Here is a 26,960-nt window from a genome sequence, read left to right on the forward strand (position 1 = left end):
GCCGCCGGTGGGGGTGGGGCCGGGGCGCACCGGCCGGCTGCCCTGAATGACAAGCGGGAATATTGATCGCATTCTGAACTCAGCCCAGCCGATAGAAGGTAATTAATGACTCCATTTGCCTCAGTACCGAGGAGAACAATTGAGTTTGAAACTGCAACAACTGGCAGCTGGGGGTGAACCCCTCAGAGGGGGAAGGTAGCTCCAGGGGAACCACGGAGGGGGGCGGAGGCCGCCGGTCGGAACAGAACCCCCACCTCAGCCTCAGCTGGGGCGCATCACCCACCTTCCTCCTTCCTCCATGCCTTTCTCTTTTCTTCCTGTATCCCTTTTTCCGGGCATTTTCTGTCTTGGGATGAAATAAGACTTACTTTCCCCCAGATTGCTTCCTGTCAGCGGTACCATCTTGCACGTGTTTTTCACTCTCCCTCAGCTTGCTCCCTCATTTGTAAGATTGAACTAATGGTATCTCTTTGGCAAGTGGTCTGTGGGAACTGGAGATAATGTGTGTGAAGCACCTCGAGCCTGCCTAGTACAGAGTTAGTGTCCATAAATGATGGTGATGATGATCTTTGACGAGGAAGGTAACTTTGGAGTGGAGAAGGCTTTGGGGTCAGACATCCCCAAGTGCAAATCCAGGATGATGTTGAGCAAATAAGTTTGCCTCTCATCTGAAGAAGGAGAAGAAGGAGGAGGAGTACGTTGTAGAGTGGATTTAATGAGTGTATGTGAAAGCTCTAATATTGTCAGTTTCCCCACAGACAGGTAGACATGGGTATCTGGGCTTCCAAAACTGGAGTATAGTTCTTTACTATACTTTAAAAGAATTCCTCTCAAAGGCCTGATTCCTACTTCTTGGGATTTGGGACGTAGTCTGTGTTCTTCCCCCCTTAATTCTGTAGACTTTGATGAGCCTTCGTACTCTGTGACCAAGGAAATGGCATTGTTTCATTCTGTCTCTAATCCTCACCCCACCTACCTGTTGGTCAGTGCACAAGAATTCCTCCTGTCCCTCGCAGGGGCTGCTTTGAGAACTCAGGTAGGATGTCATCCCTCAAGGATAACAGAACACTTCTGTTCCTAGCCCTCATCCCTAAGACATGGTGTCCCGTGGCCTCCCTCCTCCCCAAGCTGCTGACACCTCACTGGACAACAGTATTCACCACTGGCCTGGCCTGGGGTCAGAGAGGTGGAAGGTAGGGCTCTGCTCCCAGGAAGCCCAGAATAGATGGGGAGTGACAAGAGGAAGGGAATGAGGAGATCAGCTGTTTTGCCGAGGAGTAAAAGACATTTTTATTAATGATTCTAGAAGTGGTGCACGCGTATTATACAAAGACTGGACCATATCGAAAAACTTAGGTGAAAAGAAAATAATTTGCTCATGAGCAGAAGGCCACCGTTGTCATCCATGTCGGTGGCTCTCCCTTCAGTCAAGATGACCCTTGGTTCACCGTTGTCTTCACCCACGTGGGGACTGGGGCGCCAGGGTGCTCATGCTTGGGGCGTTGCTGCCCAATCCACAGCTGTCCACGGAGCACGTTCCCTGTGCCGGGCTCCCTGGTGGATGTGCCCTCCAGCTAGCCACTTACCCTTATTTAATCTATTCTTTGTTTACTCTGAGCCTTTTTCCTCACCAGAAAAAAAAAGGGGGGGGGCATAATCCCTACCTGCCTTAGAGAGTAGTTAGGAAGCCCAGATAACCCAAGGTCTATGAAAGCTTTTTGTTAACTGCTCAGCAAATAGGAAGCAGTCAGAGGAGAAGACAATATGAGCTTTTGTTCCCCCGAAAGAATAATATACATCAAAGTTTTAGCTCAGCGGTTTATTTAATTTAATTAATTAATTTCTATCCTGCCTCATTTCAAAAAGGACTTGTCGTGGCTTACTCTCCTTGCGAGTGCTCATGCTGCAGTGGACAAAACACCCAGAATAGGCTCTGGTCCTGAGAGTCCTACTCCCTGCTTGTGTCATCTGGGACTGACCACCTGCCCACCTCACAGCTCACCCCTCCCAGGTTTCCTTTCTGTAAAATGAGAACTGGGACCAAGTGTCCCCTAATCATTCTGAAATGGTCTGGGCTCAGCCAGCTCGGGGCCCACGGGCTGCGCCTTCGGTGTAGGGAGGGTGCAAGGCAGAGGAGTGGGGAGGTTAAGACCATGTCCCAGATGAAGTCAAGTGGTCCCCAGCTGAGTCCCTGGGTTTGGAAGCTGGCCTGCAGGGTGAAACGACGTAGTGGGTATGCTTTGGGCCAAGCAAACCTGAATTCAAATCCTGACTGTCATTTCCCAGCTGCGTAGCCTTGGATAAGCTACTTAGCCTCTCCACTTCAGTTTCCCTCTCTTTCACATAGGTATCACAGTACCCCTCTCACAGGGTTGTTGAGAGGCTTAAATGACATGTAATAAGTTCTGAGTATTGTGAGCAGAGAATGGATGGTGGCTGGGTAGGGGACAGCTGGAGAGCAGGGCTGACTCCACACGGGAGACTGACTAGCACACGGTCCCTTCCTTGCTCCGGCAGGCTTCAAGGGGAGGTGTTATTAAACGTACAGCAACACATTTTCCAACCTTAATCTAAAACATAGACTGGCAGTGGGAAAGAATATTAAAAATCAGAATTGTTCCACAAAGCCCAGGACAAGTGGCCACCATGCTCCAGCCCTCTTCCCAGAGCCCTGATAATGGGTTGGCTTTTATCTTCAAGATAAAGGCGGAGGGCCACCTCCCATCATTTAGGAAAGGCCTTCCCTGGAACCAGTTCCCACCATGGGCTGATAGACCCATTTTATCCCAACCCTGCTTTCTGTGGCAAGGCCTTGGTGTGGGATGTCCAATTTAGGGGCTGTCTCTGAGCCCCGTTCTCAAGCGAAATCCACTGCCTTCTTTGGATGGTAGTCCTGCAGCTCCAAGGTTAAGTTCGGCTCTTAACTGAGAACACAGTGTTCTCTGGCCCTTGGCACTGTAGGTGGGCGGGGCGGTTTGCGGAGAGCAATCCTCACCAGAGTGGGGGTGAGTGGAGAAGGGGCACAAGTCTACCCTGGGACCTGCCGCGGATCTCTCCACATCCCTCTGATAGCCAGAGATGTGTGGGGCTTGCCTGACGGGTGACTGCGTGTTCCGAAATGCCAAGCCAGTCAGATAACCAGTCCAGAGACCTTCAGCCAGGGCTCTGGTTTCTATTCAGGGGAGCCTCGGTCATTCATTTAGTCACTCATCAAACACCTACACTGTGCCCACCTCTGGGCCTGGCGCTAGACCGACAGAGATCCATCAGTCATGGTCTCTGCCCACAGGGAACTCCCGAACTGGCACATGGGCACGAGGGAGCTGTCGCTGTTGGGTCAAGATTCTTCTTGGGAAAGAATGCTACCTAATTACTCACACGTTTTCCTTCCCCCACTCTCTCTGAAACCTAGATCAAGACCAGCTTCTGCCTCCTCCTCTACTTTGGCCCCGCTCTGCCAGAGAGCCCTGAATATCCAGGCCTGGCATTGGTGTCATAGCGTGGTTCCATCTGTCTCTTTGCTGTCCCCTCTGAGAGTCTATCCTTGGGAAGTCCCACCCTGAGCGCTCTCTCCATCATCTTGAGAAGGTCCCTGTCAGCGGTTGACACTGACTGCGGTCAACGCTTCATTTTCTTGTCCTTTTCTCTTCTCCCCTGTTCTCTTTTCGTGTCGGCTCCTCTTCATCTCCTCTCTTCTCTTTTCCCCTTCCTCACCCTACTGTTGGAACCAGCCGCCATCCAGGCCCTCCCTTAACTGGATACCCAGGGGTCCCATCCATGTGCCCTCCCCCCAGCCAGCACTTCCCTAGACTTCTGGCATGGGGACCCTCTGCCCTTTTCTCTCTCCTTCTGTCTGCCCTTTCTCTGCCTCTGGGTTTCCTCCTTCCTGAGCTTTTCCTTCATTGACCTTTGACCCCAGGCTTCTCCCCACCACCGTTCCTCACTTCCTTCCCACACTTTCTCCTTGCCTTCGTCTCTCCCTTCCTTCTCCAACTGAAGCAAGGGTGCCACCCGTCCTCTGGAGAGAGCCTGTGAGAGCTCCCTGTCCCCATCGGGAATGCCACTGCCCTCTCCCTGCCCCCTGCGCCCCCAACCCCCAAACCCCCAGAATTTTATATGTGCTCTTTCACCATTCATCATTACAGCCGCCTTTACTGCCTCCTCATGGTCTTCCTTCTCCTCTGGGNAACACATCTTGTCACTGGTGACACTGCATTTGATCTGGGTGACAGCCTTGTGCGCTACCCAACGCCCTCCCTCCCCCAGAACTTTCTATGTGCTCTTTCACCATTCATCATTACAGCCGCCTTTACTGCCTCCTCATGGTCTTCCTTCTCCTCTGGGGAGTTTCCTCAAGCCTCCTGCACCCTCTCTTGGGGTTCTCCGCAGGCTTTCATCACATCACCTTGCCTCCCCGATCCTCCAGCACCTTCTTTCTCTTCTCTACCTCCACACCCTTCCTCCTCTTATTCTCCCCTTTGCCCGCCTCCCACTGCCACCTCTTCCAGTAGCAGGCTTCCCTTTGCCTTTCCTTCCTCCCTCCCCCTTCCATTGCTGCCTCTGTAACCTGTCTTATCACCAGGGCCTGAGTATACAAAAAAATAAATAAATAAAAAGGTCAGTGAGTGGAGGGAGCAGCAATAACCCCTAAAACAGTACTATCAGTGGAACATGATTGATCAATTGAATTCCATAGCGGCTGAAAAATGTGGGATTAAGTAGTGTATTATACGCACAATGAGTTGAGGCATGATGTTCATTTCAAGTTCATTTCGCCGGCCTCTGCCACCAGATCAGGCAATCAATAGGGGCAGCAGATATCATATATCACCTCTCTGCGGGCTGGGGAGAGAGCACCATAATCTCTCGCAAATTTAGAGTGACAGATTTGTCAAGATCTGAAGGGCCCCTGAATAAATGAAGGAAAAGAGACTCCTCCAGCCAGTGACCTGAGGACAAAGCCTCAGTTCAGCCCCTACACACACACACACACACACACACACACACACACACAGGTTGAGCCAAGCCACACACAGGCATATACACAAATCCACACAGAGGCACGATATGAGTCTTCCCACACATATGCACACACTCATGCACATAATGTGTGAGCACATGCTCGCAGACAAATGCACACTCTCCTTCCTGGGACCCATTTGGTGACACTGCAATAACCACACACAAAGACACCCGCTGCCTCCCCAGAAAGGTAGGAGGACTCCAGCCAGAGAGAACTAGACACAATGGAACGTGCAGAGAGCTGCGAGGGGTGGAATTGGGAAGATAGCACCTCCTTGAAGGAAAAGCAGGTAGAGAAGAAACATGGGGCACGTGAGCTCATGCTCCCCATGCAATCTCTCTCTCTCTCTCTCACACACACACACACACACACATCCTTTGAGAACAGTCCTTGCTCTGTCCCTTACAAAGACACAGACATGTATTTATCAGGATGTTTGCACACGTACAAATGCACATACACAGAGAATGCCCACACAAAAGGAAAAAATACACACGCCACACCCTAACTCACATAAGAGACACATACTCTCTCCAAGACAGAAAATCATTCCAGAGGCTTACACGGTAAAAAACACCACCACCAAGTTCTGTATCTATAGGAATGTGGGGAACAGTGAAACACCGTGAAAGCTGTCCCTGTCTGTCTGTCCACCTCAGGCTTGGTCCTTGTCTTCATTTCTGTCTCTTTCTTACACACACACACACACACACACACACACACTTTCTTTGCTTGCCCAGCTCCCAAGGAATAGAGTGGAAGAGAGGCAGGAGGCCCCATTTGGGAAGCAGACCCCCGTTCGGCATCTGGGAGGCCGGAAGACAGGATGGTTTGCAGGTGGAGGTTAATCAATATGTAATATTTTCTATGGTCTCCTGAATGATACTGTACGGTGTTACTGTATATAATGCAATATTGATTATATCATATCATATAATCACCTATAAACTGATATATATAACAGTCCCAGAGGAACACCCTGAGGCCCACAGCATGGGCTGACCCTAGGCCCAAGGATCCCCAGCAGGTCTTGGGCCAAAGGAGACCAAGGAGTGGCCACACTGGGGCTCGGGGGGGACCCAGCTTTGGGCTGGGGGAGTTCCCAGGTAGAGGCTCAGAGAGAGACTGAGCAGGCACTTAGCTCACTGCGTGCTGTGAAAACTCTAACCCACCTGATGCAAGGGTGTAGGGATGAGGAGGCAAACAAAGAAGAGAGGCTGGGCAGAGCAGGACATGGACAGAATTGGCCTGCAGCCCAAGGAACAGGCGCTCGTGTGGCACCACCATGGCCTTTTCTTCACTGAGTGAGTCTCAGCTCCCTGTGTGACCCGCAGGGGGACCTGGAGGGCAGAGGAGCTGGCCTCCGATGTAGGCCCAGTCAGAGTCCCGGTCAGGGGACCTTTGGCTGAGGCAGGCGGCCTGGGCACAAGAGCGCCCACAAGGACCCTGTCTTTAGTCTCAGCCAAAGGCAGTGTTTCACTGCTCACGTGCCAGCAGCTGTCCTGTGCTGCTCCGAGTCCTGGCCCAATGCGAGCAGAATGCCTCAGCTTGACTGTCAGAGTCCCTCCTCCCTCGGTGGTGAAGTTAATTACTTCACCCAGTCTCCATGTTACACTCAGCCTCGGAGATTTGATGATTTTCCACCCTTGGCGTCAGTGGAACTGAAATTCATCTCAGAGCCGAGTTCAATTCTCCACAGGCTCGGTGATGCTGGTCTGAGGCACCCGGCTCCTCCCTCAGGCTGGCCCAGGCCTGGGGACAGAAGGGGCTCAGGGGAGACACCCCTTAAGGAGATGATTCCTAGGAACCCCCTTGGCTCTACCTCCGTCCTGTTCTTCCCGCACTCCCGCCGCCCCCCGGCCCCGCTCCCACACACACACTGGGACAACTTCCCTTTCTCTCCCCAAGTCCTTCAGAGGCTCTGGCTTCCTCAGCCAGGTCTCGGAGGCATGGCCGGCCCCTGGGTCAGCTGTTCCAGCCTAGAAGCTGGGGTCCCAGTCAGGGTACAGAATTCTGGGGGCTGAGCCCCCTGGGTCCACTGTACCTCTGCTGGCCTATGCTGATGCCCCCAGTGTCCGTCTGTCCTGCAGATGTGTCCGAGGGCTCAGTCCCCAATGGAGACTCCCAGAGTGGCGTGGACAGTTTGCGGAAGCACTTGCGAGCTGACACCTTCACCCAGCAGCAGCTGGAAGCTTTGGACCGGGTCTTTGAGCGTCCTTCCTACCCTGACGTCTTCCAGGCATCAGAGCACATCAAATCAGAACAGGTGAGGAAGGAGTTTTCCGCTTGCAGAAGTGCATAGGGACAGGGCTGAACAAGGGCTCTGGACACTGTGCGTCCCTAGCATCGCATGTGCTATGTCTGTGTGCACCACGTGTGTGCTGTGTGAACACACTCACATGAAGACATAATGGTTGAGTTGAAAGAAACTGTTCTGGTATAGGGCAGTTAGAAATGATGAGTTCTGGGTGCTAGGATGGTCTTGGGTAAGTCTTACCCTCTTTCAGAGCCTCAGTTTCCCCATCTGTGGAATGAAGGACTTGGGTAAGGTCTAACAGGTCCCTTCCAGCCCTGCTGTTCCCTGAGTCTGGCATAGAATACCTGGGAAATGTCCCCCTTCTCCTGTCATGTCCCTTGCCTAAATGGCCCGAGGCTTTTACAGAAAGTTTGTGCAAGCCCGGGGTGCTCTCCTCACCAGGCATCAGGAGAGCCCTCTGTGTCTGCCTCCTGCTCCCAAATCCAGCTGTCCAGTGTGACCCCAGGTGGGCCAATGGACCTCAGACCCAGGACTTCCTCCAGAGGCAGAACACCCCAGCGTGGGATGCAGCCCGCAACCACTGGCACAGTGCACAACGCAGACACACGTCTCTGACTCCTCCCGTTTACCCATGTGCATGTGTTCACCCACCACCACAGGCCCCTGCTCACCGTACTCTAAAAGCACAGCCCAGTGAGCCAGAAGGGGCGCCTTCTCCCAGACCACAGCTCAGCATACTTCCTGAACCTGCCTCCATCCACGCATCCACGTGGGCCCCCAGTGCACGCACTGAAAGATAGGAGCGCACACCCATTCCTCCGGCACCTATGGCCCAGGCCAGGCCCACAACCACAGTCCCACGCAGTCAGCTGGGCTTGCACGCGCACTGCCACACCAGCGCGGCCCCGCACAGCACACTTCCACCCTAGGACTCCAGCGGCTCCCAGCCACTCGCCTTTCTCTCCGCCCGTCCTTTTATCCCATAGGCTGTTTGTCTTCATAAAACAAAAATCAAAAGTCTTTTTAAGGTGCCCTGAGCCATAAACCAACAAAGGAGGAGCCGGCCGAGGCGGGCGGCTCGGTGCACCCTCCACGAGTCCCCGGCTGTATTACAATGAATAACCTTTATTTACTTTCATTAGACTATTAAACACCAGCACAGTCATTTTTCCCCCTGAAACTCGGAGCAGGGCCCATAAAGCAAATCCGAAGCCTAATTGAGTTCATTTTAATTTCTCTCCGATCACAGCGAATTACTCTGGTGATAAATCAGGGGGCAGCTTCACCCCCAGTAGAAGGCCTAATTTGCAGCTAATTACAAAACTGATTTCTACAGGAAGATCAATACGAGAAGGAATTGGAAATGACGAGGCAATCCCGTCCAGCCAGGGAGGGGAGGGGGTCCTCTGGGGGGGCCAGGAAGTGGAAGGGAAAAAAACGGACCCGAAAGAGCAGAAAATCAGTTTTAATTTAACGTAATATTAATCAGAGCAACTTTTCCTGCTTTGTGCAGGCTCCTGGTCTGCCCAGCTCTGGGGTCTGGCTTAGCAGTGGCTGCAATAAAAAGGCAATTACCCGAGTGTTTCGGGCAGGACACCCTTTCAGAGTCAATGACTGGCCCCCTCCCACCCTTCTGTTAGCCATGTGGACTCTCCCCCTCCCCAATTTCATACCCCAGTGCACAGGCAGAGAGCGAGGGGCCCGTGGGGCTGTCTTTGTTTGTTTTTTAAAAAGGGGGCGCCAGCACCCAAGCAGCTAGTCCAGCAGTGCCAAGCCAGAGGCCCCGCTAGGCCCTTCCCCCAGCCCCTGCCTCCGCCATCACATCACGGTTTGCCTCTCCTCTCCAAGACTCCAGGGTGGGGGGGACCCGAAAACACCCCTTGCCTCTCGGCGGGAGGAACCCAACTGCTACACTCCGCCCTTGGGCCTTCTTAGGCAGAAGATGCCCTGGCAATTGAAAGGGTGCTGGGGTAACCACCAACAGTGTACACCTCCCGCGACACGGAGTCAGGTCGGCCCCCACCCACACGAAAGTCTCCAACATCCGCTGAGCCCGCCCCTCCCTCTCTCCCCTCCCTCTGCCCGGCCATCTCCTTCCACCCCATCTGGGAAGGCTCCCTGTTCCTCCTCCCCATCTGCACACCGAGCCCTTTCTCCGCGTGTGCGCATCAATAGAGAGCTGTCGCTTTTCTGTCTTCTCCCAGGGGAACGAGTACTCCCTCCCAGCCCTGACCCCTGGGCTTGATGAAGTCAAGTCGAGTCTGTCTGCATCCACCAACCCCGAGCTGGGCAGCAACGTGTCAGGCACGCAGACATACCCCGTTGTGACCGGTAAGGAGGCTTCCGGGAGGGTGGGGGCACTGATTTCAGTGGGGGCACCTCAGCCCGTGCCATCTGGGGCCCAGTGTGACAAGTGGGCCCCCTGCCATGACATCTGTGGAGAGAGCGAGTCTCTAAAAACCAGGGTGCCTCGTGAGCAGATGTGTGCAGATGTGAGGAGAAAGCATTGTGGTCAGGGTCTCTGCCTGGAAAGGTCGAAGCTAGGAGGGGCTGCTGCGGGTCCCTTCTGCCCATCCTCTCGCCTCTCTTTGCCTTTTCTCTTGCCTCCGCCAAGGTGCCCGGAGTTATTAGCCTCTTGCTAGGACATTCGCAGAAGAACCCGGAGGTCAGGCCGGGGAGAATGGAGCGTGAGGCCCAGTGTCCAGCCTCCACACTCCCGTGTCTCCCAGAGTGCCTTCGTCGCCCCCTGGGAAGCCTGCGTAGCTGTGTGGCTTTGGGCTTCATGGCATATGGCGCCCAGCTCTGTGGTTACAGATGAGTGCGATCCTTCCAGAGAAATCAGAGACTGAGGCTTGATTTCAAAGCAGAGTCAGGACTGTCGCATAGTCAAATGCAGGGGGAGAGAGAGGACATTGGTCCAGCTGTCCTGTGGGTGAGGAGCGGCAGAGGCAGCAAAGGCCGGAGTGTGGCGCCGTGAAGGGCCAGCTGATGCCGCTCTAGGCCGCCGAGCCGCAGGCTGCAGAAGGCGCCTGCCACTGCAGAAGGGTTTCCGGGCCAGGGAAGTGCCCAAGTGGGAGAAACACACATTGAGGTGTTATTAAAATTCACCTAATTATTCTGGAGACACTAAAGCCAATGTGCCGTTTGTTCCTTGGGAGACAGAATGATTGAGAAGGGTCTCGGTGGGGATTGGGAGACACTGAGGCGTTACCTGCCGAGCAAGGCGGGTGGAGGCGGCCCAGGGACCTGGCAGTCAGCGTCACAGCCAGTGGCAGAGACAGGGAGCAGGCCCTGTTCTGACTTGGGGCCCATGTGAGCAGGGTTCAGGCCTGAGATGGGCAGTGAGTGGCCGTGCAGCCTCTACCTGGGAGGCTGGGGAGAGACCGGGTGTTAGCTCTTGAAGTTCTCCTCCAGAGTTACAGTCGTTTCTGGCCAGGACAGGATTGAGCTCTTTGGCTAGGCAATCAGAGGCTGCGTTCCGGAAGTGTCAGAGAACTGGATGCGGCTTTGGGAAGTGACAGGTGGGTGGGTCAGAACACAGCCTCTTATCAACGGGCCCTCGACATGAGCCTTCCTCAGCCAATGTGGAAGCCCTCTGAGCCACTGGGGGTTCTGACCCAAGGCAGAGAGATGGTGCAGGCCGGGCCACCATTCTGATCTGCTAAGAGTCTCAGCGGCCACTTCCCGGAAGTGGCCCACCCTAGGCAGCTGACAAAAGAGAGCCCAAGAGACTTTTCTCTAATCCCAGCTGTGCTTCTCTGTGCCCGGGGCCACAGTCCAGAAGGCAGAGGCTCCCTAGGGTGCAGAGATGGATCTTCGGGTAGGGTTCCTGCTGCAGGAGATACTCGGGCTGGTGCAGAGAAGTGCCTCCACCTTGAGCATCCCCCGCCCGCCTCCCCCCTCCCCATGGCCCTGGAACGGTCCCAGCTCAGCCTGGGAACATCTCCGGCTGATCCATCTGGATCCAAGTGTGAGAAAAGTTCATTTCAGACCCAGCTTGACATTCCCAGGTGGCAAGTTAGCACTAACATCTCAATCTGTATGCGACATTTCAATCAAGCGAGGAGTAACAAAAGCAGAACCATTAACATTCGGAGCTGTTCACCAGTGGTAATGACGGGAAACTCGCTCAGAAACTGGAAATTACCAAAAAGAGAGAAGTGTGTGGAGAGGTGGGGGAGGGGAGGGGGAAAGAGGTGGGGGGCAGGGAATGATTTTTCTAGACTTAGGCCAAGATCCAATGTTTGGATTAATGGTGCCATTACCAGAGAAAGGGCTGCAGATTATGCTCATTCTTAAAATGTTTTTGCCAGCAATTAAACGGCTGCAGTTATTGATCTTTGTTGATTTTATGTCCTCCTAATTTGCATAATCTATTAAAGATGAATGATTCATGATGTGTTTATTATGGGGACAAACAGAATTTGCTGGAGGTACTGTCAAGGTGAGAAACGGGGCAGTGCCCAGAGACGCCATGGGCCAGCTCAAGAGCAGGTCCAGCACGGTGGCCTTCGGGCCAGGACTTTGTGAGTAGCAGTGAGCGCTGATGCAAGGAGAGCAGACGCAAGAGAGGTGGACTTGGGCTGTGTTCTTCTAGAAGGATCCTGACATCTGGGACAACTTCAAGCACAGCTGGGATATGGGAGAGGTTTTGGGTGTATCTGTAGAAATTCCCCTCAGAGATTCTTAAAAACCTTATTTGGTTGGAGAATATGAAGGGCTTTGGTGGAGAGAGAAAAGGGGAGACTCTTTCCAGCCAGGTGTGTGCTAAAAGGAAAGGAGCAGGGAGGTCGTCCGTGCCCACAGCCTGGCTCGGGCGTGCTAAGGTGTTCGAGGAATCCTCTTCATCCCCCATGCCTCGGGCACCCAGCTCATCTTCCTCCCCAGGGGACAGGCAGCTGAGGCTATGAACCTTCAGAGATGAGCCCCGAGAAAGCCAGCCCAGCTACACCGTAGCCCAACCTGAAGAGCCGACCTTATTGATATTCCTGCCACCTTCTGGCACTGGAGGCTGATTTCAAACTTCACCAGCCACTTGATACAGCTGTTCCACAAGGTCAGGACTGAGAGGAGAGAGGAGCCTGGGCTATTGTGTGGAGGGGAGAGCGGAGCCCAGTGGGCCAGGACACAGCTAATCACTTTGCAAGCAAGGGTGGCTGCCAGCGGCTGGGGCTTGGCCTGATAGCCTCCCCGCCCCACCTTCCATCGTGGAACCGAGGAGAGAGACGGATTTTTCTGGGTGGTGTTTGCAAGTTCTGCCGAGATTTTAATTTCACTGCATCACAACTCAGCAAGCTGCCAAGTCAAGCTGGTTATTTAAATTTATCACCCACTTTCCCTTCCGCCGCTGGGCTGCTCTAGCTCAGTGGCGTCTCCTCTCTCCAGCCCACTGCTCTAGGCTGCTGGTCTGGAACGGAGCCGAGTCTCTCCGAAGTGATAAGAAAAAAGGGACCAGCTAGATGAGACAGTGGGTTGGGGCTGCTCTGGCCCCAGGCTTGCTCAGGTTGGCTGGCTGTGGCTGGTGCCTTCTAGCAACTTCTTTCCCTTCCAGAGAACTCCACAGGGGCCTGCCATCGACCCCTCAGGAGTCCCAGGGACCCCTGGGTCAGGACTTCAGTGAGGACTCTGGCTCCAGCTGTATGCTGGTGCCTTCAAATCTCCCATCAGTGGTAGAAAAAAGCCCTTCTTCCCCCATGGCTCCCACCTCAACCTCTCCCTTCCTGTGCCTGTCCAGGTCTCGAGCCATGGAGGAGCATGAGGGGACACTGGCAGCAATGTTGGTCTGAGAGAAGATGAGTACTAGTTTCAGGATTCCCCAAGTACCTTGGAGATGCGCCTGAGCATTTAGAGAGTCCCTTGGCCTGGTGAAAGTCCACCCTGAAGAGGAGAGCAGGTTCCCTACCCCAGAGGCCAAACGGAGCGAGTCAGGCATTGTGCGCCGGCTCTCCGTGCTTACCTGGCCCCCCAGGAATCCAGCAGTCCCCGGACTTGATGCACCGAGTGGGCTTCGCTGGCCTCTAGTGGGCCTCAGCACCAAGCACCAGGAGGACTGCATGAGGGTGTGATCCTTGCCGCCTTCCTTTTAGTCCCGGAGAGGTATTGTAGGAATGAGACCAATGTCCAGGAACCAGGCAGGCTACACTCACTGAAACACAGATGGGTAATATGTAACAACAAGAATTGTTAATACACAACCAAATCTCACTCTGTGGCACCAGAAGTAGAAGGAAGCTCAAAGCCAGAGCAGTATGTGAGAGGCTGATGGTATCACACCGGAGGTAGACCCTGACTGGGGGACACTGGGGTGTAACACACCAGACAGGAGCCATGACCTTGGGTCCAAAAGAAGCAGGAAGCTAGAACTGAGTGTCACCCTGCCTAAAGCCAGGGACAGAGCAGGACAACACTATCCATGAAGGGGAAACACACAAACGTATCCCAGTGGTGCAGGGAAGCAAGCGAGGGGAAAAAATGCCCTCCATGAAAAATGGAACCCTCAAGCCTGACCCTGGCTCAGAGTCCAAATTTATTTATTTATTTGTTTGTTTGTTTGTTTGTTTGTTTATGTTTTATTTATTTCTAGGAGAGAGAGAGAGAAAGAGAGTGAGCAGGGGAGGGTCAGAGAGAGAGGGAGTCACAGACTGAAACAGGCTCCAGGATCTGAGCTGGCAGTCAGCACAGAGCCCCACGCGGGGCTCGAACCCACAAACTGTGAGATCATGACCTAAGCGGAAGTCGGACGCTTAACCGGCTAAGCCACCCAGGTGCCCCTCAGAGTCCAAATTTATACCTGAGAGTGTGGCAGGAACCCCCAGCCAATAGCTGACATAAAAATGGGTCTAGAATTGTGACTCACTCAGAAACCCCAGCAGGGACAAGGGCAAACCTCTGTAAAGTCATCCCCAACCTCGGGCACATAAGACTCCACCACTGAAGATGAACTCAATACAAAAACAAAACAAAACTACACACTTCATGTGAATGCAAACTATCATGAGGGAGAGTTAGCAGAAGCAATAAAAAGGACGATTAATATCCCCCAAGAACTGGAAATAGTACAACAGTCCAAAAGCAACTATTAAAGAAACATGTTTCAAAGTCTTAAAAAGATAAAAGGAAAGTATCAGTTTTGTGTTTATCCCAGATCTAGATATCACACCCCTTCCCCACCACTGCCCAGCCAATCGTCAGGTAATAAAAATCCAAAAGGACAAAGAATGAAGACCACACCTATAGCTTATGGTTTTGAGGTCCAGGAGCCTTGGAAAAGAGTAGAGCCTCAGGCAGCCCAGAAGGTAGAGCCTGTCCCCTCTTCTCCAAACTCCCAGACAGAAGGATCAGCAGAGAATCTTCCCTTTTCTTTAGAAAAATGTCTGAACTGTGGAAAGCTAGGGACGAGGAACATACATTCCTCCTCAGTGAGAAAAAGAGCCTTGTTGGCTCCCCTACCCTGGGCAGACGGCAGTGGGGAGAGAGGGGGGTTTTATTCAAGAGTTTGGGAGAAACTTCTCTTGATGCCTTAAGGCTGCAGCTCTGAAGGAATCTATAGCTAGGACCCAGGAGAAGCTGTGGATGCTGCCCACGGTGGGGGAGAGGGAGCAGAAGATTCTCCTGGAAGCTGGCAAATTTGAGCCGAGGTGGGGGAGGTCAATAAGGCAAAGTTCAAAGCTGAAAAGCAGGGCTGACACCCCCCCAACCCCAGGTCCTGGAGGCCTGTGCAGACAGTGCAGGCTCAGCTTCTGGGAAAGGGCTGTGAGCTCTCAGAAGCTCAGACCCCTTGCCCACATCTGGGATGGTGAGTGAAATGGCTTTTTAGCAAATAGAAGTGTGGGCCCTGGGAAACCCTCCTCTTCCTACTCGGGGAGTCCTGAGGACCTCCAGAAACTGCCTCTTTCCTGTAGTTAACAACCCCCTTCCAATGCAACTGCACTTCCCTCCATAAAACAAACAGCTTAGCTCTTGGCCAGCCCCTCCGGGGGAGGAGAGGGCAATAAAGGCTGAGAAATGTTTCTAAAGGAGGCTGGGAGTCTCCTAGCCTTGTCTGTTAGCTCAAAGACCCTGATTAGCTAGAGGAATTTAGGGCACAGACATCAGAGTTCCTCTCCAACCTTGAAAAAAGGGGGCTAGGGCAACTTCTGACATACAGCAAGTCAGACAGAGCCCTTTGCTGAGGAGGCCAAACCAAGCCAGAGGGCCTCCGCACAGCACCCATGGGCCCTGGACTCTTCATTTAGGCTGGGAAGGCCCAACAGTACAAAGCTAGCCTCCTCCAAACATCCCTGAGGCCTCCAGCTACATCCCCAAGGACCTCCAAGCCCTAGACCTCAGCTCTGATTTAATTATGGGGGCATTTCCATAGCAATGAGACATTGACAGATAATGCGGGTGCCCTGGGCCCGCAGCTTAGGGAGTCATTGGATCAGGGCTCTTCTTCCTTTATCCAGTTCACCTCTAACGGGAAAGGATATTGAAAAGAAGGGGCATTCATCCACTCTAGGACTGGGAGAGTCAGGTCAAATTGGAGCAGAATTAAAGGTATACCACCCCAACTTCCACCCTAAATCCATGTCCCCCATGTCTCTGCCTACCAGCCATCCCAGTGGTGGTGGGCTGCCCATCCCAGCAGGGTGCCTTGGACAGAAGCACACAGGGCTGCTAATGGAGCTGCAGAGGGGAAGAAGGTCATGGGAACTATGAAGACAGTATGAAAGGCTCCAGGGTATTTTAACAAAGACACAATACTCTGGTCATCTAAGCTGAGCTCAAATTTGGCCCATTTCTTGGGCCTTCCTCTTGACTTCTCCCCATCATTTCTTCCTTCCATCCAAAAGCCCCAAAGGCAGAGCACCCCAGATGGACTATGCTTCATCCTCCACAGCAAGGACTCACTGACCCATGCAGAGGTCAAGGAGAGGGGCCAGTTTTAATATGAATCAAAATGTTTTTCAGACATCAATGATCTTTATTCCAAGTGCATATAGTGGCCAACTCAGGCTAACAAAGGGGTGCCTAACAGAAAGCACTGGGTGCAATTTTCATGGTTAACTAGGTTAGAGACAACCTTTCTGCTGTTGTAATGTTTGGAGATGCATGGGGTGTCCCGAAGAACAGTTCCCCAAAAGGGGGGGTCCCCTTTTAGCTCTGAGCTCTGAGCTAATTGTTTATTTCATTATTTGACACTTTCTCAGAAGAAAAGTTTGGCTAAGTAAAAGCAAAATCAGTCAACTTAATCTTTTCTGAATAACCAGAAATCCTAAATGGTGGTGTCCTGATGAATGTTACAGGTATCCATTGGGACCAAGGGCTCAGAAATGTCCTGGTGGCCTCAGAGCCACCTAGGTAAGACCTGAAAGCCTGTTTACCCCAGAGAGTCAGCCATCCTCCAAGGTGACAGGAAACCAACCCCCCCCCCAATACACACACACACNCACACACACACTCCTTGCACTGGGTGATCAGAATCTCTCCTTCCCCCACTACTAGCCTCGGGACAAACAAGCCAGTACTTTTTCAACCTCAGCTTTGGGAGGTAAACCCTGCCACTATTGTTACTTCTGAGAGGGCTTTTGCTCCCTTCAGCCTGGAATCCTCTCCTCTCCCCCTCCCCCCGTGGCCAGCAGGGCTGCCAGGCAGGGAGGGAGGAAGTCTGCGGCCGCTCCAAGAGCAGCCTAATGCTCCAGCAGCTTAAGTGGCCGTTTTCCTTGGGATTAGGGTTTCACTTACACAGAGCGCCTGAAAAACGCTGCGCTTTCGGAAGGATTAGAGCTGACAATTCAGTGGTCTCAGAGAACAAAATAAAGCCGGAGAGGAACTGGGAGACCTGGAGTATCGGGAGACTGTGCAAACAGGCTTAACCTCTGCCCACCCAGCACGAGGGTCTCTCGTGCTCTGAGCCCATCAGTGAGCCTGGGCCCGCCTCCAGGGGGCGGGAGGGGGGCACCGGCACCTGCCCAACTCCAGCCTCCACTTGCAATTTGCTAAAGGGGCCAGAGACGGCAGCTTGGGGAAATGAGGGAGGAGAGGGCTGGGATGTCTTCCCCTTTCTCTGAGCCTTACTTTCCTTCTCTGCAAGGTAAGGGGTTGGACTAGGAGATAGCCAGACTCCCTTTCAAGCCTTCGAAAATATGATTCTCCCCAGCACTCCCTAGTCTTATCCCAGGATCCTGAGGCTGCGGCTCCATCCATGGTCCAGCTGAGTTAAAGGGGAGCCACCTCTTGGGGGGCCCTAAGCCAGCAAGCTACCATGGCTCAGATGAGGAAAGTGCGCTGGAGGAGAAGGGGCGGGGATGGCATGGCTGGTTGTATCCAGCCGGTTGGCTGTCCGGCCGCCTACCCCCCTGAGCCCACACAGATCTGGGCAGCGTTCCTGCCAGGGACACCGCAGGGACTAAAGGTCCAGCTGTCAGTGGGAAGCAGGACTGGCTAGGAGAGCAGCCACCTGAGCTGCAGGCGCAGCCCCCTCTGCTGGAACCCAGAGCAGGCAAGGCTCAGGATGAAGAACTCTGGGGCCGGCATGGTGCCCGGGGCTGGCGGCTGTCTCGCAGGCACCTCCGCCCTCAAGGAGAAACCTTTGGGAGGACTGGGAAACCTTGGAAATAAACGACATGAAATATGAAGGGAACTCCTTAAAAGGCAGCTTTTGCAGATTTGGAGTGTGTGATTTTGGCATATTATTTAAACGTGGATCGGTCATAAAGTGATTATCATTGGTATACCCATGTAAATGTGCAGTAAATTTAGGCAGTAATTACAAATTTAATAACTGTGTATTCTTGGAAGTATTATAAATGCTTGTGTCAAACGCAGGCACAGATTGCCAACCTCGGAGCAATCTAATGTCTTCATCTTCACTACCTTATGAGAAGCAGACAAAACTTGAGACTAGGATAGTAAAACAAGAGTTATGTTTTCTGGCCTTAGGGTCCTCCACAGTGTCAGGCGGATAGCAGAAGTGCTCATTTTCAGAGAACGATGCTGAGGAAAAGCACCCCGACACTCACCGAATAGAACTTTTACTGTATAAATCTGTGTCTAATAAGTGTGGTGGTCTGAGTCATCACCGAACCAGAGTGCCTCTGCCGCTCGGGTTTTTTATTGTTTCCTGGGTCTTCGGAATGCTGACATTTCCCATCCTGGAGATAAGACTCTTCTCCTTCACATATTATCCTGCTGTTCTCCGTAGGGTCTTGTCTATCAGTACAATTGAAGTACTTTCAAGCAAATCAGTGTCTTTCTGATGCCAAAGAAGAGAGGTTCTTTAGGTGTGTTATAAATAGTGTGTATCAATCTTTGAGTCATGACTACTTTTGAGAACATGATAAGGGCCATCTAGATATTATATATGTGTACTTATAACATCTGATGTATGGCTTTACATGGACCCTGTGAAGTGCATCTATGGAGTCCTGCAGGATCAGTGAACTCCTTGCTGTAGAAAATGGAAGAAGCTGAACCACCCAAGAAAAAAGGAACAACAAGATGTTGTTCTCGGAAGGATTCATTTAGCATAATCCCAGGTTACTTTCCTTTTTTTAAAAAAATTTTTAATGTTTCTTATTTATTTCTGAGAGAGAGACAGCATGACCAGGTTACTTTCCTGGACCAAATACCTATTTTCTGGGTCTACAGTATTCAAGAATGTCGTTCTAGAATCAGTTCCTACGTGTACTGCTTATTCTGTCATCCAGATTCAACCGTCTACCCTCTGTGCCATCTTGAACGTAATACCTCGCCCCTCCGAGTTTCAGTTTTTCATCTAATACAATGGGGATTGCAGACAGATCAACATCATTGGTTGATATGAGGATTAAAAGAGAGAAGACGTAGAAAATACCTAGGACAGTGCCCAGCTAAAAGCGGTGTTCAATGAATGCTAGCAAGTCTAGATCGAGTAGAAACACAGCTCTGCCCTTGAATCGTGGAGCTGACAAGATAGCATAAATTATCTGGTGACTGAAAATTTCCAATTTCTTAATAAAGTCATTCACTTTGCTTTTCTCTGTACTTGTAAGAGGCACTGCACTTAGATTCTCCAAAACAGTTGATTTGATCTGGCCCATTTGGTAAGGAATGTCTGACAGAAGTGCACTGTCTGATTCAGATGTAGTGATTGCTGTAGAAATTGGCTGTAGACTCTTCAGGGACTTCTGCAGTTGAACTGAGAAGACATCGTCATCAAGTACAGTGCTGCTAACACTTCTGGGTACTTTAAGATTCTCGACTACTACTGTTTCTTAAAGAGCCTCTTTGTATTTTAGAAAACTCTCCAAGGAGATTAATACTCCACCCCATGGAGTTTTACTACAGACTTTTGGTGTCAGTATTTTATTCTTTATGTCCTGTTTGAGATATGTATGAGATTTTGCTTGTTGGACGACTTCTTTTCCTTTCCTTTGGCTCTTTGGGGAATTATCTGGCTTCGTGTTATCGTTAAAAGGCAGTGTGTACAGACATGGCTTCGAACTCTGGCTCTCTCGTTTACTAGCCCTGGACCCATTAGGAAGTCTTTATGCCTCTCTGCGCCTCCATTTTCTCAACTTTGAAACAAGGATGTTAGACCATCTCGAAAGCTTTTCCATGTTTAAAACTTTGTCATCTCAGGAAGCAAGGATCCAACACAAAACGCCCATCCACCTGGTAATATGTGGACTTTTACCCATTTGTGATTCCTGGTGCTGTTGTGCTGTTATTACTGGCACTGTGGGTGAGCAAAACACTCTGGCCGCTCCCTATCTTCTGTTGGGTAGCACATACTTTATAACCGATGCCTTTTGCCACATGGCTGTTTTCTCCTCCTTCTGTGCTTTCCTCGTTTGTTTTTAGGGGTTAGTTGTGCAGTCTCTCTCTGTTCCCATTTGTCCATCCGTCTGCAGTGCTCTGTTGATTCTTTCTTGCACACATTCCATTACCCATTCATATCTCTCGCTTAGAGAGGCTTGCTCAAAGAATGCTGCTGGGCAAATGGTATGATGGTCTTAGTAATTTGAAAACTTCCTGCAGTATGTGTTTTCCATTATTGACAACGGGGTTCCAGAAGAATATATGGCTCTGGCAAGAGTTTGGTCAATTTTTTTTCCTCCTCCTCTGGTGTTACCTGTGTACTAATGAAGCCATTGAATGTGCTTTGTATGCGGCGGCTTGCACCTCTGTTGGCTCAGGGGTCCTGATGGGCACCTCTTTGTGGTGATGCGGATGTTTCAGAATCTGCAGCGGCTGCGGCTCAGCTCACAGCCGTATGCAGAACTCCAGGAAGCTTGTCTGCTTCTTCCTCGTCATGGGGCCTCTTCTCTCACATTTTAAAAATGTCTGCAAAGCACTTCCCAGGTTCAGCTTTTCAGCTAGAATTTGGAAATGTGTCTTTCAGTGAACAAGTCTGTGGGTGACTTCCAGCATGCAGAAGTTTCTGTATGCCGGAAGTTAGCCTGACTGTTCTGCGAGAGCAAAAGCCAGTGGAAATAAACCTTGCAAGAGGGGTAACTCCAGTTAGCTGGAGACCCCTTTCCAGGCATCCAGCGTCTCTTCCTCTCTCCGAAGCTAGGTAGGGAATTGTATGACAAAACCTCAGATCACAAGGAATTCATGTGTGACAGGCTGTAGGAAGCAGGCAGCTGCAAATCAGAATTTGGGTGCATTTAGATTCCTGCTTTTAATTTTCCTGGTTGCTTTCTTAAGCATTAGGATCACGGGACCAGGAGAAATTAGATTTCTAGATCTTTTTAATTTCCAAACCTCTACATCCTCCCTAACTCTCCTCTGTCTTGGGGCTTTTTGACCAGTAAATGCCATATGATTAGTCTCTTAAGGAATTGATAGATATTGCTGTCCTTGTCCACTTCAGACCCACTCCACTGAGAGATGCTCAAGAGGAGTGAGACTTTTATTGACGATAGAGGTCAATGAAAGAAAACCCACAACAAAGCAGACACAGATTCTTTCTTCTACCTCTCTGGGAGTCTGAAGTGATCTCTTGCCTGATGGCTCTGCTCTGTTGTTTGTTCTTGAGTTTTAGGAAATATAAGATCTTAGCCATATTAGACAGCAGAGAGGAGAACCATTCTATTGCTTGACGGGCTATACGTCACAATATAAGTCACTGTCATCTTTCATCAACCTCTAAAAATTCATAATCGCCTGTTCAAACTATTTTTAGAGAAAAAGCAGATTTCAGCATTTACATTTTGCTCCAGCCTTTACCTCTTCAAAGGAGATCAGCACATATGAAACAGATAGAAAACAATATAACCCACTTGGCATTGGCTGTAAGTGCAACAGAGCGATAGAGAATCAGTCAGTAAGTATTTATTGAGCATCAATTTTTTTTAGTATTTCAGTATTTTTTTTTCTTTCAGAGTTTACTGTCCAGTTGGTTTCCATATAACACCCAGGGCTCATCCCAACAAGTGCCCTCCTCCGTGCCCATCATCCTCCTTCCCCTATTGAGCATCACTTATTGAGTTATCAACCATGCAAGACAGAGCAGAAGACAGGGCCCTGCCCTCAGTTTGATTATGGTCTATTTGAGGAAGCAAGCCATAATATGAAACAACAGGTCTGATGCCTTATGAAATATAATGTCATGGTCAAACATGCAGCACAAACACTGTAGAAGTTTAGAAGAAAGAAACTTCCCTGATGGGTAGAATGGTAGGCATTTTAAGGCTGGAGCTGGGAGGAGAGGGTAACTACGCGGAAGAAAAAAAACGATACGGCAAAAGCACAGCACACACACCCGTGAAAATAGTCCAACTAAAGCAGGTGGAGTGAGAATCAGAGCTGAGCAAGTTGGGTGGGGAGAGTACCCAGGAGGCTTTGAAAGCCTGGCAGAGTGTAGATTCCAACTGTGGACCGAAGAGAATCAATGGTGGTTCTCAGAAGAGAAGTGATATGTTGAAAGCAGCGTTTCATGAGGACTGGCCAGGCAGCCACACTTGGGACAGACGGGAGCGGCAAGAATGTGGAGGCAGGGGATACAAGCAAAATCACTGTTGTGGCCAACCAGGGGCAGGTGCTCAGGAGCTGAGCCACGGACATGGGAGAGGAAATGGAGACGGGACTGATGTAACAGACATTGCTAAGGGGAACTGATAACACTTGGTGACTGACTTCATCTAGACGGGAGGGACAAAGGCTGTATCAGGAAGGATTCTCAAGTGTTTGGTCTGATGGGCNGTGGGAGAGGAAATGGAGACGGGACTGATGTAAACATTGCTAAGGGGAACTGATAACACTTGGTGACTGACTTCATCTAGACGGGAGGGACAAAGGCTGTATCAGGAAGGATTCTCAAGTGTTTGGTCTGATGGGCTTTAAGAGGGTCAGGAGACCTGCTTGGGAGAAAGATGAGTCTGCTTTCACTCCTGCTCAGTTTCAGGTGACAGTGGGGCAGCTAATGAAAATGTTCAGCAGACAGCTGGAAATGCAAAATCCTGAGCTGTAGCCCTGTATACTTTGGGAAAATTGAGTCACTCAGATGTGTTCAGGGAGGAGTGAGAAACTCACATGTGTCAGAAAAGTAGGAGATGAGGTGAAATTCACAGAGAGAGTGGCAAGGAGAGCGAGGGGCGCTTTGGAATAGCTATAGGGAGGATGAAAACTGTCAGGGGGGAGCTGAGGAAAAGGAAACACCCTGGACCAGATGCACAGAGTTCCGTGACTCTCTGCGCCTTGCCACACCTTGCCTTCTCAGAGTCAGACCAGAGGCACCCAGGGTGGGAGAGTGGACAGGCTGAAAAGGACAATAAGGGGAATCAGGAGAGATTAAATGGGACCCAGGAGAGAATCACATTGTGTCCAGGCCATGGAAGTGCGGGAGAGAGAAGGGGGCAGATTGTTGGCACTACAGACTGGGGTATAAATTGCAAGGGAGGTGGCAATCCCTTCATGGCAATAGAGCGAACAGGCAAGGAAGGGAGGCCACTCAGGTGTCACTGCGTCCCAGAGATGTTTGTGGACCGTGTGTGACTCCTTAATATTGGCTTGCTTTGCCTTCACTCCACGACACTGCAAAGGAGAGCCTTGCCTCCCACCCACGAGACTCTAGCTAGTAGAAGTTTCCAGAGACTGAAGTCCAGCAGCTGGGGGGGAGGGGGGGAGAGAGGGTTTTGCTCATTGGAACACGATCTGATCCACTTGAACTGTTGGCTTAAAGCTCCTGATTGACTCCAGGGGTGGTTTTCTATCATTTAAATGCCATAAACACTAACAGCAAAATAGCCCACTGGCTGCCCCCCACCCCACTCCCCACTCTCCACACCTGCCAGGCCCAGCACCTGCAGCTCCTCTTAGACAGGACAAGAAATACCTATCAGCCCCAGAATGGGCGGGGGTGGTGTTACCCTCCAAGCCTAAAGGAAAGATGGGGTGTTCAGTGAGGGCTGAGCAGAGGTCCATTTGGCTACTGGGGAGATCACAGCTGAATATCTTGCTGGGGAGGAGGAATAAAAGCAGCCCGTCTCCCTCCATTCTCCATCTGGGCTTGGGCTACAAAGAGACACAAGCAAAGATAAACCCATAGGCGCACAGACGCACACAGAGAGACCCAAAGCGCCACACACAGCAGAGGTGCATAGCCGATCACAGAACTGACATGTAGGTAACGAGCTTCAACGTAAAGGTGGCCCGTAAAGGCTCACCTGGACCTGTTCATTCAGTTCTTCTCCCCCACGTCTGCACACGGCTCTCCATCCTTTCCAAGGGCTTCCTTCCCATGGAGTACCCCGGTGTGAGCAGAGGCAGGCCTCTCTCTTCCAGGCCTCACCCCTTCCCCTTTGTGTTTTTCTAGGTCGTGACATGGCGAGCACCACCCTGCCTGGTTACCCCCCTCACGTGCCCCCCACTGGCCAGGGAAGCTACCCCACCTCCACCCTGGCAGGAATGGTGCCTGGTAGGTGACAATGCTGCAGCCGCCTAATTTGGATGGGGGTGACTAAATTGTGGGTGAGCTGCTGAGTGGGCTGTAGTCTGAGGCTGGGGGTGGGGGGAGACCCAACACCCCCTCCCCCCAAACCTTTGCGGTGCCATCCCTCTCTCCCCCTAGAGGCTACAGTTGGTCCCGCATCCACCCTCGCGAGCAACCCAGGGAGGGAGTTTGCAGAAGTGGCTCTTATATGCACCCTACTGTCTATGTCATGGCCCCTCCACACTGCCCACCCCCCGGAGCCTGGGCCCCAGGAACCCTCAGCCTCAGCTCCTCTCTCAGTGCCCCAGCCCACCCCAGCCAGCTGACACTGCTTGGAAGAGCCTGCCCTGGTTTCCATGGAAACTTGGAGCCAAGAACCATTTCCAGGGGCATTGTCAGTCACTCAGACAAAGCCACCCTGGTCCACACCAACCCACAGGGAAAACGAGTGTGGAGACCTGACCCCACCCCAGGGAGAGGAGGGAGCTAGTCCCTAAGGAAAGAGGAGCAGAAGACAGGCTATGTATGGCAGGACCCAGAGAGACTCTGGCTTCAGAGAGACAAGCTAGAGGACCACGTCTCCTCAGAGGTACCCGCGCCCTCGTGGCTCCTGGGAGGAGTTGGGTCTGGACTGTGTGGATCAAAGAAGCAGAGGCCGGCTTTAGGGTCTGAGGACTACAGCTGGAGGCTGTGCTCTTCCCAACCTCTCATCCCAGATTGGGAGCCAGCCGGGCTTGAAGCCAGGGAGAGCTGAAGCGTCTATTCGTATAAACACCAAAAAAACAAAAACCAAAACCAAAAAAACCAAAAACCAAAAACCAAACCAAAACAAAAAATCCTCTTGTCTTAAAGAGGGTGAGGCTCGCTGGGCCTGCCGCCCACTCCTACTGGCTGCCTTCTTGAGTGCTCCTTCCCTGACACCCAACCCTCACGGTGGGGGAGGATAGAAGAGGGTGACTGGCCCCACTCCCGGGTGTCCATCCAGGGACAGCCCTGGGTCAGCAGAGCTTGGGGGCATGGGCAGTGGCAAAGAGGAAGGCTGCCACAGGGTGCTGTACCCCCACAGGGACTGAAGGCAGTTAGAGGCACTGGCTAAGGAGAGCTGGGAGCTGTAGGTGAGGGGATTCCCGCCCAGATAGATCTGTGGGTAGAAGTGTTGGGGACAAGGAGATTCTTCTGGGAAGGTCCCAGCAGTGAGCAGGTGGAGGCTGGAGAAGGTCTTAGGGAGGTGCGGGTGAGGGAGGGGGGGAGCCTGCAAGGAGGTGGGGATGAGGGGAGCCGCAGAGAGCTCATGGTGGCAAGGGGGGAGTCGTTAAACAGAATCTAGTGCTGATGAGGAAATTACACTTGTTTCATTAGCGATGGGGAAGGAGATAGCTCAGTTCCTCTTGGTCACAGTTGAGCTCAGAAGCTCATTATCCTGCTGCACGCATGCTTTCCCTCCTCGTCAATAAACAGGCTTTCCAGTGGCTGCATCCCCACCCCCACCCCAGCTCCCTCTCAGAGAGGGGCCCCTTCTCCTCTACTTAACCCGCGGTTAGGGATCACTGTAAACAGTCTGGGGTCATCACACAGGAGAAAGGGCGAGGGGGAAACCCGGAGGCCTGGCCTTTCTCCCGCGGAGGGAGGGAAGCAGCTTCCGACCGCTCCCAGCCCACGGGGCCCTCCGCTAACAGCTCGCGGACCGGCGGGCAGTCCACCTGCTTCCCACCGCCTCCTTCTTGCTGCGTGGCCCGCCTATCGAGTCTCTCCAGGGAAAGGCGGGGAGGGGGGTGTTTCCCAGCAGAAACCCCCACCCCTTGCATTGGCACCGTGCTGAGTTGCCATTCTTAGGACTTTCTGGGACAAGATGTCCCGAGGGCCTTTCTTCGCCCTCCTCCACGGCTTCCATCCCGTGGGGCTACGACTCCTAGAACCAGAGTATCCACTAAAGAGGCCCTAGCCCCCAACGCAGCGGGGTAGGCGCGCCTGGACCTGGAACAAACCCTCCCTGGGTGACCCGGAGCGCCTCCGCGGGGGAGCCCCGAGCCCCAGGCCCATGTGCGAGGCCCGTTGGTGCTTCCGCACCCGCCCCCCCGCAACGGGCCGTCCCCACGCAGACCCGGTGGATTGCTCTGCCTCTGTCCTGCCTGCCGCACCTGCACGTCGGGCTGGGGGGAGGCCGCTGGCGGGGCGCGTCGGGTCTGCCCCGGCGCTGCGCTTGTCTGATCCCCACTCCCCCACCCTCCCGCAGGGAGCGAGTTTTCCGGCAACCCGTACAGCCACCCCCAGTACACGGCCTACAACGAGGCTTGGAGATTCAGCAACCCCGCCTTACTAAGTGAGTACGCCACCTGGTTGGCCGGCGGCTCAGCGCGTCAGCCCGCGGGCCAGCTCGGCCGGGCTGCTTCCGGACGCCGGTCCGGCTCCCCTCCACCCGACCTTCGGGTGCCGCGAGGGCAGGCTCGTTAGTGCAGCACTGAGGCCCCGGGATCCCTGGAGGACGCCCGCGCCTCGCGTCCTTTCCCTCCCTCCCTCTCCCTTCCCCGGGATTAGAAGGCTCTGCGCCGCCCCCACCCTCGGACCCCTGGAAGGTCCTCAGTCGGGCGGCGGCGGTCACCCATTGACCCAGCCCCTCTCCCACGGGTGAAAGAAGCTCTCCTGGGGGCAACCGGCCCAGCAGCCCAGCGGAGGTCTCCCCTGCCCCGATCCCGCCAGACCCTAGCCCCGGGAGGTCTTTGCTTTTCTTTCCTTTTTTGTTCTCCTGTTTGTCCTCTCACCCAGCCCATTCTTCTCCTGTGTTA

General features: G+C 52.5%; 1 protein-coding gene across 2 annotated transcripts in view; it reads left to right on the plus strand.

Annotated features, from left to right (window-relative positions):
• PAX2 (paired box 2) overlaps positions 1-26,960 on the plus strand; it is an 87,315-nt gene that overhangs the window by 60,026 nt on the left and 329 nt on the right. The window contains exons 8-11 of one of the 2 annotated variants that reach the window (XM_077748396.1): positions 7,114-7,289; positions 9,485-9,611; positions 24,061-24,162; positions 26,411-26,495. In XM_077748396.1, coding sequence (XP_077604522.1) covers positions 7,114-7,289; positions 9,485-9,611; positions 24,061-24,162; positions 26,411-26,495 — 490 coding nt within the window. Of the gene's footprint in view, positions 1-7,113; positions 7,290-9,484; positions 9,612-24,060; positions 24,163-26,410; positions 26,522-26,960 lie in introns of both variants that reach the window. The other variant, XM_077748397.1, reaches the window with a different exon arrangement.

The sequence above is a fragment of the Crocuta crocuta genome, unplaced genomic scaffold (genome assembly GCF_008692635.1).
Source record: "Crocuta crocuta isolate KB4526 unplaced genomic scaffold, BGI_CrCroc_1.0 scaffold619, whole genome shotgun sequence".
Classification (NCBI taxonomy): Eukaryota; Metazoa; Chordata; class Mammalia; order Carnivora; family Hyaenidae; genus Crocuta; species Crocuta crocuta.